This window comes from Lissotriton vulgaris, chromosome 2_1, assembly GCF_964263255.1.
Source record: "Lissotriton vulgaris chromosome 2_1, aLisVul1.2, whole genome shotgun sequence".
Classification (NCBI taxonomy): Eukaryota; Metazoa; Chordata; class Amphibia; order Caudata; family Salamandridae; genus Lissotriton; species Lissotriton vulgaris.
Window position 1 is genome coordinate 225,268,730 of NC_141687.1, and position 18,100 is coordinate 225,286,829.

The 18,100-nt window shown below is 45.4% G+C and overlaps 1 protein-coding gene and 1 pseudogene across 1 annotated transcript in view; one reads left to right on the forward strand and one right to left on the reverse strand.

Moving 5' to 3' along the window:
* The window catches only part of LOC147729889 (secreted frizzled-related protein 2 pseudogene), a 53,972-nt pseudogene extending 43,804 nt beyond the window's left edge, over positions 1-10,168 (reverse strand).
* Positions 1-18,100, forward strand: part of ZZEF1 (zinc finger ZZ-type and EF-hand domain containing 1) — a 1,733,356-nt gene that overhangs the window by 534,761 nt on the left and 1,180,495 nt on the right. Inside the window, exon 22 of the mRNA XM_086954803.1 lies at positions 12,272-12,432. Within this exon, the coding sequence (XP_086810929.1) occupies positions 12,272-12,432 (161 nt within the window). The remainder of the gene's footprint in view (positions 1-12,271; positions 12,433-18,100) is intronic.

Genomic DNA, 18,100 nt, shown 5'->3' on the forward strand with positions numbered 1-18,100 from the left:
CACTTGTAGCATGCCGGACACCCCTCCCCACTCAAAGGGGACGCGGGCCATCTGACACAGACTTTCGGAGTTGTCGGCCGACCGCACTGGGCAGAATACATTGGGCAGGATCTGGTCAGGGGTCACCAGATGGCAGCGGACAGCTGTCACACAGGCCCCTGTGTCACGGAGGGCTTCAGCCCGGCGTCCGTTTATGGTGACCCACTGGCTGTATTTCTGCGTGTTGGCGGGGATGGGGGCCCGCGGAACCATGTCTCTCTCCCCTAGACAGACCAGGGACATGGCTGCTGGTTCCCACTCGGGCTGGTATTGTTCGTACTCTTCCTCGCCTTCCGGGCCTGGTTCTTCTCCCAGGGCGGCGGCGGTGAACTGACGGTTCGTGGGGCCCTGATTTTTCGGGCAGTTCGGATCATTGGCGTAGTGACCGGGTCGCTGGCACTTGTGTCAGGTAACGTTGGGGCGGAACCCTGGTCGCATTGGAGGGCTTCCTCTTCCGGCTGGGGGCCGGGTGTTGCTAGTGGGGGGCACCGTGACGGTGTCCCTGCCCCGACCCTGGCCTCCTCCTCCCCCCCGTGGGCGGTGGGGCCCTTGGGAGGCCCTGTTCTGTTCGCTGGGCCAGCTCCGAGGGACTCGGGTGCTCTCCCATCGGTCTGCTTCGATGGCGAGTTTCCGAGGTTCGGTTAACTTACTATCAAGGAGGTGCTGTCTTAGTTCGACGAAGCAATTATTGGAGAGGTGCTCCCATACAATAAGGTCAAATAATTGCTCGTAGGTGGTGACCTGGCTGCCCTTGATCCATCCCTCGAAGGCTCGGCTAAAAAAGTTCAAGTACTCTACCCAGGTTGTACCAGGGATTCGTTTGCAGTTTCGAAATCTCTGCCGGTACATCTCGGGCGTGAGCCCATAGCGAGTGAGGAGGGCGGCCTTCATGTGGTCGTAGGATGTCATCTGGTGATCGGGGAGTTGCAGCAGAGTGTCTCGTCCTTCGTTGACGAATCTCCCCCATAACCCAGCTCCCCAGTCGCTCTGCGGGATCCGGTGGGAGGCCATAGCTACCTCGTAGGCTTTAAACCACTGCTGGATATCATCGTTCCGGTAGTATTCCCTGAGGACATCCTTGGGGATGTGGACCTTGGGGTCCGTAGGGGTAGCGGGGCTCTGGTGCCCGGGGACGCCGAGGTCTTTGTTCTGCCGTCGAATTTCGAGCTCCTTTAAGCTACGCTCATGCTCGTAGGCTAGTCTTTTCTCTTCCAGCTCCCTCTGGCTCTTTTTCTCTTCTCGTTCTTCCCTGAGCCGTAAGTGTTCGAGGGTTATCTTTTGCTCTGCCAATTTGAGTTCTCCATCTAAGCGGAGTCGGGCCAGCTCCAACTCGTGGAGCCGGCTTTTCTCCCGTTCTCGGGCTTCTTTGGCTGAGAGGCCCGACCTTCTTTCGTCTGCAGGGGTGGTAATCGTTTCGGTGGTCTCGAGGCTTTGATTTTGGGATTGGGGATGTTTCCGTCTCCACCCACGATTCTAAGGCGTGCTTGAGGTCATCTTTCGTGCTCAGTCCCGTGGTAGCAATGCCTAGCTCTATGCAGAATTGCTTGAGTTCTTTGTGGCTGTACTCTTCCAGCTTTTCCATCTGAAATTTTTCGGTTGTTCCACTCTCCTTTGTCGTCATGGTGGCTGTGTGTCGTGGGGTGAGTTACTCTCTGTACGATTATGCGTCGGCTCGGATCGTGCCGCTGGCCACCAATGTTAGACGGGGACCTGGAGGGTCGGCCGAGTACAGGGGGAGAGGCCTCCGGTGAGGGCCCTCTCCGGTAATCGTACAGACAAGTAACTTCCCCCCCACAGATAGACACCACACAGAGATGAGTTCTGCACACTTTTATATATATATCGTGAGGCAAGGTGATAAGCGATACAGCAGGACCAGGATACGAGGATCCTGTCAATTCTAGTCTCTTTGGGGAAAAAGGGTAGCGGGACAGTCTGAGTACCGGTCTGGTACAGAAGCAGCAAGAGATGGAGCTCACAATCCTCGAGCTGGAGGGTTCGCAATGAGGGGCCGCGGCCGCGCCAGCAGGCCTTGTAGATGGTTCACGATGAGGAGGGCCGCGGCAGCGCCAGCAGGCTTCGAAGATGGTTCACGATGAGGAGCCGCAGCAGCGCCAGCAGGCTTGGAAGATGGTTCATGACGAGATGGGCCGCGGCAGCGCCAGCAGGCTTAGAAGATGGTTCACGACGAGATAGGCCGCGGCAGCGCCAGCAGGCTTAGAAGATGGTTCACGACGAGATAGGCCGCGGCAGCGCCAGCAGGCTTAGAAGATGGTTCACGACGAGATGGGCCGCGGCAGCGCCAGCAGGCTTAGAAGATAGTTCACGACGAGATGGGCCGCGGCAGCGCCAGCAGGCCTTGAAGACGGGTTACGACGAGGATGAGCCGCGGCAGCGCCAGCAGGCCTTCAAAGATGGTTTCACGAAGAGGAGCCGCGACAGCGCCAGCAGGCCTCCAAGGATGAGTTCGTCTCGGTGTCTCTCGACTCCAGGATACAACTGCCTTCCTGCTCTGGAGCTGCCCCAGTTATAGGTCTGGCGCCCTTTGATGTCCGGACCCTCGCACTTGGAGGTCGGGAGGTCCGGGATGAGGGAGTCCAGACACCCAGCAGGGGGGTGGAGCCAGCGCCCAGGGAGGCTGGGGGCGATCAACACCTGGCGGAGGGGAGCCATCGACACTCCTTCTCCCATTGACCTGCCAAGTGGTCTCTTCACCCCCTGGGCGGACGGTGGTGCCTCGATGTCGGGGCCTGGCTGGGCCCGAGGCCGAGGTCGACCCGAGGCCACGCGGCCTGGTCATGTAGGGTCCAAGATGGCGGCTGGGCCGGAGACCGGGGTTCTGGAAGGGACCCGGGCCAGCCGATACGGTGGGGTTCAGAAGCCAATGTTCCGTCGGGGAAGGGCTGGTGGATTGCCCCGGCGGGTTTGCACGGGTGGTTCTTGTCCGGGGAACAGGAGGAACAGGGATCCGCGACCCGCCATGCGGGGAGGGGACGGCCGGCCACGAGGCCTGTCCAACAGTGGAGAGGCCATGAGAGGAGACCTACCTCAGGGGAGTGCTGGGTGGGGTCAGACCTAGAGGCATGGCAAACTTGAGCACAGTAAATGGCACATGACTTGCAAGTCAAACGTGATCGAATGACCTGCAATTGTAAGTAGTGGGTAGTTTCCGATTTGTTAAACTGTTGCGACTCAAATGAGAATTGTGACTTGTACATATAGGTACATAAATTAAAGAGCTACAAAAAAGCAGTGTGAGGCACAGAAATGAGGGGAGAAAGCAAGAGCTAAAGGTTGTATCCACCGGGGGTTGGGCGAAGGGCCTGTCCGTAGGCAAGGTTGTGCAGCCAATTCCACTACGTATGGCTGAAGTCTATGCATATTTGTGGTTGAGTTCTCACAGCTGGTTGGGTGTAAGACCTGGCAGTGGCTGTCACCACTATGTGGCGATGTTTCTGACGGACTTTCCATTGAAAATACGTTTTTGATACACTTATAACTTTGGCCTCTATAGAACGATATTCAACAAAATTGGCAGTCACTAGGCATAGTCCGTTTTTGCGCAGTTCCACAAATGGAAGAAAAAAGAGTGAGGGAAAAAGATTTTTCCCCCTTTTTTGCTTCCCTAGGAAATTGTGCTCGCACCTACAATGTGAGAGGTGCCTCATCCGAAGTTAGTGCATGGGAGCACTCGGATCCTTGGAAAATGGTGATTAAAAAAGCTTGGGGGGGGGACAACAAGTTCCCCATGATAACGACTGCCATTTTATGACGGGCGGAAAAAGGCCCTACTCTGTGTAAATTAGCACAATTTTAAAGATGTCATAATGTTTTTTCTATATAATCTTTTTTTTTTTAAAACCAGGAAAAATAATAAAATAAAAAAATATACAACAGGAACTCCAATGTGCACAGCCAATGCAGCCAATGACGTGCACAGTGGGGGCATCAGAAGATGTCCGCGAGTGGTGGGTTAGACGTGGGGCCTAGCTCGTGCCAGTCCCTGCGAGTAACCCCTGCCGTTCAGTGGCCGTACACAGCTGGTGTGACCTCTTGTTGCTGCTGGTTAGGTAAAGGGCATGGGATTACAGTGTACCATAAAAATAACAAGCATTTACAATGCAATGGTCTCGGCAATATTATAGGTAGAGCTATTGGCATTGCTTATTGTTATTATTTTTCTTTTTTTTATCCCTAAGTAAATGTTATTGTCATTTCTATTGTCAATAGCTTAAGTGTTTGCATATGTGTTACATATTGCATTAGACATATTGCATTAGCAGAGAGAGAGTGAGGTAGCGAGATAGAGAGGTATTGAAATAGAGAGTGAGTGATGTAGTGAGAGAGTGAGGTAGATAGAGAGTGAGATGTATTGAAAGAGAGAGTGAAGTAGTGAGTGTTAGTGATGTTGTGAGATATTAAGATAGAAACAGTGATGTAGTGAGATAGTGAAAGAGAAAGTGTAAGTGACCTAGTGTATTTGAGAGTGAGGTTGTGAGATAGAGTAAATTAGTAATTTAGAAAGAGAGAGTGAAGTTGTCAAATATTCTACATATCCGTATGTAAACATGCATATGTATAATTGTTGCTACAGAGTCTATGATAGTGACTTTTTATTTAACATTAAACATTAAGATGCATTTTCAACGGGCAATGGCTTTGTAAATATACCTTGGGTGCCTTTTGATAACTCTACGTGGAATTCTGCTTTTGTTTGACATGTCCAGTTTGGTTTCTTCATTTCAAATTTCATATAGATCGATCAAAGGAGAACACTAGTAGTAAATACTCAATACAATGTCCGCTTGTGTATTCTTTGCTTGATAAAGAGGGTTTGTGTGACATTGTCTGCGAATGGTGAATCTTGAAAAACGGATCTGTATTGGCTATGAGCTCTGGCGTATAACGTGTCTGATTAAGAGGGATGGAGTTTGTGTGCGCGCGCGCCCAAGTGAAAATGGCAGTCACTGTATGTATGTATATATACTGAAGTGCACATGGAACTTGTGCATATACATAGACTGCATCTCAAAGCTATCAGTGCCGGTGTCTGTTCTCCAGTGACAGTAGAAATCATTGACAAATTAGTATACGGATGTCGGTCGCAATGTAAACGATCCCAGGATGTTTGTCCCCTCCCTCAGCCAAAACACACACACGGCTAACAGCCCCTCACCCCAAACACACACAAGCGATAACTTTACATAATGAGAAGCTACTGAGGGTGGAGACTAGATTTGCTAAGTACTGATCAGGGAAAGAGGAACGACCTGTTGTAGGCTTGACAGCAGCACTACATCGGCGTAGTTTGAATGTGTATCTAGTCAACGCCAACAAAACAATTGTGTGATGTACCGAACAGGAATAAATAGCCGCTTGGACGTATTAGCATGCGCTGCAGACATAATGCAGTGACATCTACGCACCGGCAAACAAGTGCCAAGTGCTCCGAACGAACACAGCAGACCTTAAAATATGCATGACCTATTGCATTTACACCCACACAGAGCCACACACACATAGTCATTCACCTAACTACGGCGGAAAGCCTCATTGAGGGAAACGGTGTGTGTGAGAGACGGAGGGAGCATTGTGTTATTGGGCAAATTACGTACAAAAGTAGTGGTTGTTGTTGGGGGAGGTGCCAAAATAAGCAGAGCATGCTTTTCCCCCATAAAGTGTTTGGATTCTGCATTTCAACATCCACAGTTCTTGCATATAGCACTTGATTTCTGTGACCTTATGTTTTCTCTCTGGGTCTTTAAATCCAGAAACACCCAAGAAAAATCTATACAGGCAAAGTCAGCGTGGCTCTTCTACTATGGATGTGGGTTTTCGTGTACTTTTTGCATTTCAAATGCAAGACGTGCTTTTCAGACAAACCAGTATGTTGTGACAACCCTTATATTTCCGGGCACCTGTAGGTATGCAGTAATTCAGAGAATGTTGCTTTTAATGTGCTGCTAGCTTGCATGCAGTGGTAAAGCGCTTACATGTGAACATTTAGGAGCGCCCAGGAGAGATGATCTACCCCAGTACAATGTGCACTTCTCGGGGGGACAGAAATTAAGAAATGCCTGTCCTCTCAAGCATATGGCAGTCCCCTGCACGCATGCCTATACGCAGCAGAGCACATGCCGCGTCAGGGGCGCTTACCTTCCCGGGTGGGCGGCAGGTCCAGGTCGGTGGCAGCCGGCGGGATGCAGAGGTCGTTGTCCTCGGGAAAGCGGCCGCACTCCAGCATCTCGGGCCAGGGGAAGCCGAAGGCGGACATGACAGGCGCGCAGCTATTCTTCACCTGCTCGCAGAGCGAGCGGCACGGCTGGATGGTCTCGTCGATGCAGACGGGCGCGAAGAGCGAGCACAGGAACTTCTTGGTGTCCGGGTGGCACTGCTTCTGCACCAGCGGGATCCAGGAAGAGGCCTGCTGCAGCACCTCCTTCAGCGTCTTGTGCCCCAGCAGGTTGGGCAGGCGCATGTTGGGGTACTCGATGTCGTGGCACAGCAGCAGGCTGGCCGGGATGGGCTTGCAGTTGCTCCTCTTGTACGAGAACTCGGGCTGTCCGAAGGGGAAAAGCCCGGTGACCGTGTCCATGCAATGCGCTGCAGTGAAGAGCAGGCAGAGGGCTAGGTAACCCCAGGTCCTGTTTCAGCAGTGGGACCGCAGGCTGCGGGGAGAAAGGCTGCTGGGGATACCTTGGGCTCGCCTGCGCGAGTGAGGTGCTGGACGAGTTCTTATGGTGAGGGTGGGAGTGCTTCCCCTTCCTCTGCCTTGCCTAGCTCAATTCGCCTGGCTTTCTGCTCCCCCTGCTAGCCTCCCTCGGCTCCTCTAACTAGTGCTCTTTAATCTTTGGTGGACAGGCAACAATGGCGGCCAAAAGCTTCTGAAATATTTCGGATTTGGAGGGGCGTGTTTTGCTGTCCTGAGTGATGGGCGATGTCACTGTCTAAAGAACAGCAAAACTTACGCCCCCAAATCCGAAAAAGACGGAGCCTATTCGGAGGGACGGCTCTCTCCTCCAATGGCTGGCCTCCGTTTAGGAAGCCAGCCAATGGAAAAGAGGGAAAAACTGAGGCGGGACTAATAGTCCCACTAAGAAACATTAATTCTCGGACTCCCGGTCTGCCTTTGGCAGACCGGATATTACCTCGACCTAAAAAACTGGGAATTCACTGAAACAACAGTTTGAAACCACTGAAATCAGTCAGCTATGGGTCAAAGCACAAAGTTGTTTTCTGAGTATTGGAGAAGGAGCTCTATAGTCTGGCTGAGTCGATGATTGCTTACCTCAACCTTTTTAACCCCTTTATGTGTGCTTCTTTTTCTTTTTGGCAAATAGGGTCATGCCCTTCATCCTCTAAATGTAGATGAAAGAATAATTTCGCCCTTGTGGGTAGGTGTTTATTGTAGTTCGGTCTATGGTCTTAGGTTTGCGAAAGGACCCAAAGTGGTTAACGGGACCTAAAAGCACCTTCGCACATTGGAGGCCTTTGTTTTTTAACTGTTAGACCGTGGATTAAAATGGCTGAGATAGACAAAAGCGATAAATCTTTCAAATCTATTAAGCAACGTCTTTTAACGTTAATTTCTCAAAAACTGCTGAACAGATTTACAAACTAACAAAAGCACTCTTTAAGAGTGAAGTTCTAATAGTATTTCCGGTTTGGCTCCACTGTGTGGTTATTGTTCCGATGCACGTTTCATTGAATAGGCATGTTTTGATTTTCCTATATTGTTAACATGTAGATGAGTTTGCACTAAAATTGGCAGTCACTTGGCGGGTGATCAAAAAATGTATGTTTTCCATTTTACTAATATAGGTAATTTTGCTTATAGCAAAAAACACATAACCGATTTTCACCAGTCTTTGAATAAAATTTGAATTTTACGTAAAATCGTGTTGCTATTGGCTTGGTGTAAATCAGTTCTCTAACTTTTGAGCAATAAGAATGCAGCAATACCATCAATCTGACTGACTGTGTGAAGAGTTTTGACTTAAACCAGATCGTCACTGAGCCAACTCACATAGGGAACCCTACTCCTGATGGCATTTTCACCAACTACGTTCGTATCATTTTTAACAGAACCCTACCCATGGCCTGGACAGATCATAGCACTGTATTCTTTGGGATAACCATCCCATGGCAGAAAATAAGTACACATGACTTAGACTCAGCCTTACGCTCCCACACTCCTTGTCTAAACATTGATCCCGACTCGGCAGCCCTCAATTTTATTGGCTGAATTGATTCAGTGGTCACCAAGCATGCCCCAGAAAAACATAGGTGTAACCACAGGAAGCAATCATCTGCACCGTAGTACACGCCCAAGCTGAAGGAACTTAACCTCTTGGCTGCTAATGACAAGGGTAATTCGTCATGGACTTTCCATTGATTTCAATGGAAATTATATGAGATTGATAATATTGCCTTAGCAGTAAAGGGGATAAGAAGCAGTGTAGGGCCCAAGAACGAATATGGAGGAAGGAATATTCCTTAGTGGAAAAAAAAACATTACAGAAAAATTAGTGGAAAGTACAAAAAAGCAATAATTTCAGCAAAGTCACACTTGTTTACTGAGAAAATTTGTTCTGCATAAAATTCAGCCAGAGAGCTTTTAAAACGGCCACTGCTTTCTCAAAATGTGCTGAAAGTAAACAGTTCATCCTGAACAAAGAATTTTGTGATAAATAAATTTTAAAAAGTATACGACGAGTTCTCCACTCATCAAGCTGGGGACAACCCAGATGCGCTGGGTCGCCTGGATCATGGCGAGGTAACTATACATGCTCGCCCTTAAAAGTTTAATCACCTAAGGCTCGAACAAGAGGAGAGGCTAATATTGTCCACCAAATCTGGATCCCCACTAGACCCCTGTCCCTGTCATTTGGTCCCTAGTACCGTTGGGTGCCACCCTTCACCCCTCCTGACCAATATTCTGGACGCAGGATCCTTTCCAAACATCTGGGAAAAAATCACTAGTACAGTCCATCCTGAAAAAACCTTCGCAAGACCCTCCTGAGTTTAAAAATTATTGGTCAATCTCTTGTGTGACGTTTCCATCCAAAATTTTTGAAAAAGCCCTAAACGAAGATCTGCTACATTTCCTAGAGACAAATGTCCAGATGAACCCAGCACAACACGGATTTTGGCCTTTACACTGCACAGAATCAGCACTTATTGCAGCCACAAGGAGATCCGCATCCAGCTATATGGAGGAGGGAAGGCAATATTAATTTTGCTAGACCCCTTTCGATGCGGTAAACCATCACGTACTCATCCGGCGCTTATCTGAAATGGGGATCGCAGGCGGAGCCTCCAATATACTAAGATCATTCCTAGGGAACCGAGAATAAACTGTATCGATGGGAGGACACAAATCTCATCCCTATGACCCCCCATGTAGGGTGCCCCAGGGAGCCTCGCTATCCCCAACTCTGTTCAATGTCTGTGTTACCCCACTAGCTAAACTCATCCGCTCTCACTGCTTTACTGCTATCTGCTACGCAGACGACACGAAAATAGTGGTGTTTTTATCATCAAAGCTGGATGACGGCAATGAAATTTATGTATGGTCCACATTATCAAATGCAGGACAATTGCTTACAGCTGAATACCGATAAAACTGAGGTGCTACTATTTGGTAAAAATACATCTTTCTGATACACATCCTGCTGGCCAGAATTAGCCGGACCATGTCCATCCCCAGTAAAGAAGGTAAAAGGTCTAGGAGTTACTCTAGACGATCAGCTATCCTTATCGGACCAAGTCAATCTTATTACATCATCCTGCTGCTAAACTTTGAAGATCCTATAAAAAAACATACCTTTTATTCGTATTGATCTAAGGAAAACCGTGATTGTAGCCTTGGTGTAATCAAAGATTGATTATTGCAATGCCCTCTGTCTGGGTGCAAAAAAGATGACCTTATCCAAACTCAATCACTTAAAAAAATGCAGCAGCATGTCTACTGCTTAAAATCCTCAAATTCAGTCCGGTGTCCCAAAGTATTTAAGATCTGCATTGGCTGCCGGTCCATGTGAGGGTCCAATTGAAATATCTGTGCATTGTTGACAAGGTCCTCCATGGTGCAGAACCTGCCTACTTCAGCAAATTCATTAGATGGCATGTCCCACAATGCAATCTACGGTCGTTGACTGCCTCTCTGCTGGTAATCCCTAGGGAGAAGACCGTACAATGGGGTAGAAGAAGCTTTTTTCATGTGGTCTCTAAACTCTGGAACTCCCTGCCTTTTTCATTGAGAAGCCAAACTAACAGACAGCTGTTTAAAAAAGCACTAAAAACCTGGCTGATTGCATACAAGTCTTAACTTTTGCTTGTTCCTCCTGCTCAAGTTTTATGACCGCCCTAGTGCAAAGTGCCTCGGCATACATGTGCTTCATAAAACCTTCTTTTCATTTCATAAGTGTTTAAAAAAAGTTGATGAGTGAGCTCTAGAGGGTTAACACGTTTGTATATCTCTGCTGTGGAAATTGGGATTCAGAAATTAACGGATCCTGTCCATCATTCCATCATAGTTGAAGCTTTATTAAATGTGATTGTCTGAGGAATTGGATTTTTTAATTTTTAATTTTAGTCCCTCTTAAATCACACTTTTTGTTTTTGTAAATCATTAATTGTGCACTGTGGAAAAAGAGTCCACAGCAATAGAGTTGGGCCACCGTTAGAGATGCCTGCCCCTATAGATGCCTGCCCCTAGAGATCAATGACACAAACCATTAAAAACGGGTTGCTGTGATAACATTGAATTTCTAATGAAAATAGCAATTGTATGGAGGCCATTTTTTGAACAGCACAAAAGTCTCCTTTTTGTGAGATTTTCACTTACAAAGCTATTTTGCAGTTTAAAAGAGAATGGGAAAATAATATTCTCATAAAAAAAGTAGGAAAAAAAGATTCTCTCATGCCACAATACATAGTAAGGGATAGCTGCCCGCAATGGCAACTAATGGCCTTAAGCTTGTGGCAAAACTCCGCTGAGATACAACTGCAGGCCGCTACACTGAGGACTGATTCACCCAGTGTGGATTCGACATGCCACACACCTATGCACTCTTATGTGTGTTGGGGTAACATTATATGCCCACCCTGTATACAAAAACATTACAAATAATTAACTGAGCTGCAGAGTTTCGTCATAATAATTCTCTCGATGAAGTCTCTCCCGATGTTACATGCAATATAATGAAATACATTGGACCGGGGAACAGTAGGCATGGTCCTGGGGACTAGGAAAACCAAGGCCTGGGAAACAGGTTTTGATGAGGCCAACAGACCATAAGGTGAGGAGTGGGCAAATCAGACTTGTGGACGAGATTCTGAACATGAGGTATCAGACACGAACACACACTTACAGAAATGAGGACTCAGAGACAGTCAGACATGAAAATAGAGCCACAGTCTAAGAAACTTTAGAAATATTCACTGGAATGAGGGAAAGGGGGACATGAAAAAAGGGCAATAGGATTACTGCTTAGATTGGGTCCGGGAGACACTGACAGTGGGACTAGGAAACTGTACGATCAGGACAAAGGATGACATTGAGAGAAGGATGAAGAGGTACATACTTATGTACAGATATCCATAGGCAGGTGTGTACAAGGAGAAATGGAGTCCCCAACTTGAAAACCATGGCTCAGACAGGGAACAATACACAAGGAAATAAAAAAGGCTTAGCCTGAGTCCACGTGACTATTTGCCAGACATACACATGTTGGTGAGCCAGACAGATATTGCATCATGGTAGGGATACTCATGGCTGTGAGGCAGGGAAATCCCTGTTGGTGACACATGCCGTAGGCCAGGGAAACACACCTACTGGGCAGATAGATACAGACTTAGAACAAGGATATATGGACATATGAGCTGTGGTGTCAGATGAGGGGACATGGTGACTCAGGCTGGTGAAAGGAGATATCGACCTTGACATGAAAGCATAGTGAATCGTATGTGGGGGGGTCAAGAATACACTAATGTAAAAATACAGTAAAAGATCTAGGGAGATAAAGTCCTACACATAAAATGGTAACAGTTAACTAAACAAGTGGAATGACTTACCCACTTTTTGTACCATTGCATGTTTTAAATGTAATGTCTATGTATTTAATCAAGTCAAGTCAAATTACTTTATTTCTAAGAAAGAAATTCTTACAAAAATATTGCACATTTCCCAGCTCATTAATATAACCAACTATGTATTTAATCAATTTAGGTGGATTCAGAAAAGTGGCAACAACCAGTGGCACTCAGGACATGGACCATGGAATCTCCTCACAACTACAAAAATAATTGTCATGATGTAACAGTCTTATTTTGTCCTGGAGCAACTTATTTCGAGGTTGAGTTTGATGAAAGGTGTGAAACAGAAAAGAGGTAATTCTGTTTCTTCTATGGTATCCATTTACATTGCTTCTTTCATTAACTAATATGTTAAATCTGTTTTGATAAATCGGGCTTCTTCCAACAAAAAATAAAATGAATAATAAAACATTCTGCTCCATCCTTCTCTATCTATTCATTCTTAGAATACTCCGTGCTGTCAAAGATAATTTAGTAAACCTGTCTGCAATAGGAGTAGCAACTTCATTCAAATCATCATAACAACGCAGCGTATTCAGTACATCTGCATCAATAAGTGTAAGTTTAGTTTTCTGTTTCATGCAGTTAGAGGGACTCCGTTTGTGATTCTAGATATAGAAGTAGCACTTGACGTAATGCAATACGGACATTGTCAGGCGTGCCACCTCCCAGTATGGATATGTCAAATGAATTAGACTGGTCAGCTTTTGACTGTCTCTTCCTATGGAGTCTGATAGATCTGAGTTTTGTTTGCATGCGGTCATGAAGCCAGTTGGTCTTTTAAATAGGAGTAAGATAGAAATTCATCCTTGGTAACCATCCACTTCTAAAAGACTCCATCTCATGGCATACTCCTGTTTGAACACGCTGTCCACGCTCCATCCAATATAAAGCATCAGATTCAGGCTAAGATTCTTTTGAGCAGTCTGAGCTGTGCTGCAGCTGATAGGAATATAGCTTATGGACAACCTGGTTATAGGCTGTTTAAGTTTCAAAAGAGTCCAGGTTACTAGGCACCTTTTGCCAGGGATCAATACAAATTGTTCCTGAATATCTCCTTTAAAAGATAAGCACATTTCATTTTTTTATAAAACCACATTAAAAAACTTGTAGGCTTGTTTTTTTATTTCCCTCTAGAGGACCAACGCTTTCATCTTTGTATCCTAATCCCTGTATCCTTCTATCATTTGATGCATTATCCAGATGCTGAATGTTTTCTTCTTGTACTTTTTATTGCCTTTCAGAATATACATTTTCAAATCACATTCTTGTTTTCTCTAGTTTATGCATGTTTACGTTATTAGACTTGTGATATTTGCAGTGTTAACACAAACTGACATATTTGTTGGCTATGCCTGGCCCTATATTTCCAACATCTGCATTGCTTTGCCCAATGTCTTATGTTCTGCATTTCATGGAGGTTACTTAAAATAATATCGAACTTATGTTTGCAGGCCTATCCCAAAGTTGAGACCTAATTCCTCAAAACTGTAGTTCTGTTAAGATTTTTTGATGTTTTAGTACAAAATTCACTATTGTTTGTGCAACAAATGTTACATGGTAAAGTACATTACAGATTAAATTAATATCGACACCTACTGTTCATTGTAGAAAAATGAAATGGTATTTCTGTAGCGTTCAGCTATACAAGCCTCAGTTTCCTGGTGCTGAATAACATTTTCTAGAACAGAAGGTGGCAGTAAGGAGAAAACATATAAGCTAAAGTGAAAAGTTTTTAGAAGATTTGTGTAAGTGAAGTGATATTCTGTGGAGCGAAACAAGGGGTCCATTCCATAATATGGCTGTGTAAAATTGGAAAGCATGGCCCCTCTTTCTGGAATGAGAAATAAAAGACGACGCGCAGTAGCCAAACACAATTGTCTTATATGGGGGTGTAGCTAAAGAAACATTTTCTGCAGATTAATCAGGTCACTATAATTGGGTGTTATGTTATGTTAACTGGTGTTAACTCATCTACTCAAGCAGAGTGTCCCGGCGCTATCAGACCCAAACACAGCATAACCCTGGCGGTGAGGGGAGATTATTGGCGGAACAGCCATGTTTTGAGCTCTTTTCTAAAGGACAGTAAGTTCTCATTCTTTCTTAATGACAGTGGAAGGGCATTCCAGGCCCGGGGCGCCAGAAATTTAAAAGATCGACCTCCGGTCCGAGCACACCTAATTGCCGGGACCGTGGTCAGTGACGATGACGCCGAGCGTAAGGCTCTAGACGGATGGTGAAAACCAATTCTCTTCCTTAAGTAAAGTGCACCGGTGCCGTGGAGTGCCTTAAACGCGGTGGTGAGAGCCTTAAACTCAATGCGTTTCCGAATTGGCAACCAGTGGAGAGACTTCAGCAAACCCGCAGCATGGGAACTACGGCTGAGGCCAAAAATTTCACGTGCCGCCGAGTTCTGCACTACCTGCAAACGCGATAGAAGGTACTCAGGAAGACCAAGGCAGAGCACGTAACTAAGGCGAATGGCCTTAAATTGGCTGCGCTTGGTGATAGGAAGCCAATGTAGAGAAGCTAGATGAGCAGTCATTTGACTGAAGTTCCTAAGTTTAAGAATTAGACAGTCTACTACATTGTGAACCAGTGGTTATCTGTAAAGAAGTATTTTAGCAACACAGATTAAAAGATCAGGGCTTTAAGTTGGATGCAAAATAGGGGGGAGGGGTGGGGAGTTATGTAATTAAGGGTGTGATCTCAACATGTAAACTGAATTTCTGTGGATACCATAGTGTTACCCAACCAGCATTTTGTTCCTCTCCGGGCTGTCTGTTGATGTTTCCAGCTATATAACACAGCAACTGACTTAATCCCTAAATTTAGCCAGGGCTATATTCTTTGGTTGTTGGCTGGTTAAGATGAATGAGTATCAACAATAATTTTTTTGTAAATAACATTTTCACTTCTGAAATTGTGAGACTGTGAATTGAACATTACTAAGGCCTGTGCAAGGGGTCGTGGTCTTCATAGTGTCTCAATCACTCATCATGTTCACGTTGTTAGACATGTATGCCTTGTTCCTCTCCACTTCTCCTTCATCTGTATACCGTAAACCTAATTTCTTTCCTCTTCAGCACCCTCTCTTCTCTCCATCCTGAATGCATCTCCTCACATTTTCAGTTTACCACACCCCTAACATACAATGCACTTGCTTCCTCTCGGTACCTAAATTCCATGTGAATTTGCAAATGTGCCATAATGTCTGGGACCTCAACGACACAGATGTCACAACTCTAAGCTTCAGTCTGGTCATGTGTTGACAAATGTGATTCTAGTTCTCAGATTGATCAGGAAGCTAATTGACCTTTTCGTTGACTGTAAAAACGTGTTTGATTCTTCAGTATTCTATGCAAAGACAACAGCTAGCTATTTCAGTTCCTCAGGAAGGAGGTGCTTGATGAAGAGTTGCTACTCCTCTTAGTCGAATGCACTCCACTCAAGAGTGAGGAAGGCTTTCCCTTCAGTAGGGAGTAACATCTATTCTGTATTGCTGCCATTGTTACTACCTTCTAGGCCCGTTCAGCATGAGTCAGCATCCTAATACGTTCCACAAGAGGTAGAGAGGCTCATCCTTTTAGGATCAATTGTGCTAGCCTCTCCTTCATAAAGGTTTACTTGTAATAAAAATGTTTATGATCCTACTCAACTTAGTTATTTTTTTTAATTAAATTGAAGTATTTCATCAGTGTAGACCTATCAACATGGACCGTGGAGTGCATTGTCATTAAAGTACAAACAATGAACAAAAAGATACAAAAATAGGGATATAAAGGTAGAGAGGGAGAAAGTTTTTTCTGGAAGGTGCAATCTGAGGAGGTTTGTTTTTAGACCGTATTCAGAGTGAAAGGAGATTGTGATTCAACGTAATTTAAATCAGATTATGTTCCATAATTTGAGTTCTAAGAAAGATGAGGCTTGTTTTGATGTTTGCTTCTTCTGGGTCTACATATTTCTAGAATACCATAATCCATTTTCTTGATGTTTATCTTACCTCCTGTGATTTGTTTTTCAGATAGTACTGTAGGATCTGTGTGGATACTAATATGGGCAGTCATTCCCTAACAGATTCATATTTCATTTAATTTAAGGGCATGAAGGTTGTTGTGGATATTAGGTAGCTAGAAATACTTTATTGGGGTTTTGAGTTTTCATTAGAATGATAAAATTTTTAGAGTGTTCAATAAAAAATGTAGCATGGGGAAGGGGAAATGAATACTGTAAAGGACACAAGAAGCATTGTTTGTTGTGTTTGAGCTTTGTTGTAGATGACAGCAGTTCAAAGGATGAAATTGTATGGGGAGTCAGTTGGAGTAGGTGTAGTAGTTCCTGACAATGAGTACAGTGCCACATCTGTGCTTGTCTGTTATTGTGAAAGACAAAGTAAACCGCTAGATCTATATTGCCAAATGATATTGGTGAAGCAGGTGTGGACCTGTTCCCCATGACTAATAGCAAATCTAAGCTGTGTGGTGCTAAGATGTCTGTAAGTTTTTTGTTGTTGTTGTAGCAAATATTTGAATTGCCATAAATGAAGTATTGAAAAATAACAGCATTTTTTATATTTTTTGTATTGTCTTTTTTTAAATTTTGGGTACAAAACAAGATTGCATTCAACATTGCACAATAATAGTTGGTCATATCCTCTGATGACAAGAACTGGAATCTGTTAAATATGTCCAAAGCATTATATATTATTCTTGAATAACAGGACTCCAGGTGTGTAGACTATCCATGTGAGTATCTAGATAGAGGGAGATGTCCCAGTGGTGGGTAGGGTGAGGAGTGGAATTAATTGTCAGTAGTCTGTTCTAGGGTGCGGAAGTATATGCAGCAGGGTAACCAGATGTCTTTGGTGCGTGATGTAGGGGGTTGTAGATTGGCATAGTCTTCTCCTATACTACCACATCTACTCATGTTTTCCAACCAGTCTTTAGTGGTGGGAGTTATGGCACTTCCCCATCGCAGAGCTATCTCCCTCTTGCCCAGTAGTAGTGCCATGGAGACCAGGTGGTGAAAGGCATGGGGCACATCATGGGTATAGGCAGTAGGGTGACCATTGGGGTCTGGGGTCATCACATTTCATTTTCGATCATGGCAGAGACATGTGTGCCTACATTTTCCCAATAGCTGGCCACCACGGGACATGTTCAAGTTAAATAGGCAAAGTCAGCTTCGGGGGGCTTGGCATTTTAAGCATCTGTCAGATCTAGTATGGTCGAATTTGGCGATATGCAATGGGGAGAGGTAATAAAGGTGCAAGTATTTGAAATGTATCAGTTTTGTGTCTATGGTTAATGGAAATGAGTGCTGTATGTGCACAACAATAGCCCCATATCTGGTCTGTGAGTTGGGTGCCCAACTCAGTCTCCCAGACCTCTTGTGCCCGTGTAGTTGTGTCCGGCTTCATGGCCATGCATGAGTGATAAAGTTTTGATGTCATATGTCCGCCCTCTCATGATGTGATTACCAAGGACAGGGGTGGGAGATAGTCAGGTGGGAGCGGATACATAGGTGTCAGAGACCGAAGGGTGTTCTGGAATCTCTTGAAGATGAAGCGGTTCATGTAGGGGATGCTTTGCACCAGTGTGTTGTCTGTCAGTTGAAGAACTTGGCCATTGGGAAATAGGTCGCCCATGGTGGAAAAGGAGTGATGTGAATCGTGAGTTTGACCAGTGCTTCTCGTGTCAGCAGGAGCCATGGGTTATCTAGCAACGGGATGGCGTTCGAGTAGAGGGGCCTACCACACAACATGCGTCACAGCCTGCGCCAATCCCAACAGGTTGTGGAGACTGTTTAAATATCTCCGGTCTCCAGCGGTATGCCCCGGGATGAGTGTAATAGCCCGTCCAGTTGAGCGCGCTCAGGGCAAATTTATATGGGGTACGTGCGTCTGGGTGATAGCAGTGGTAGGTATAATGGCACTGAGCAACAAGGTAGTAAAGGCAGAATT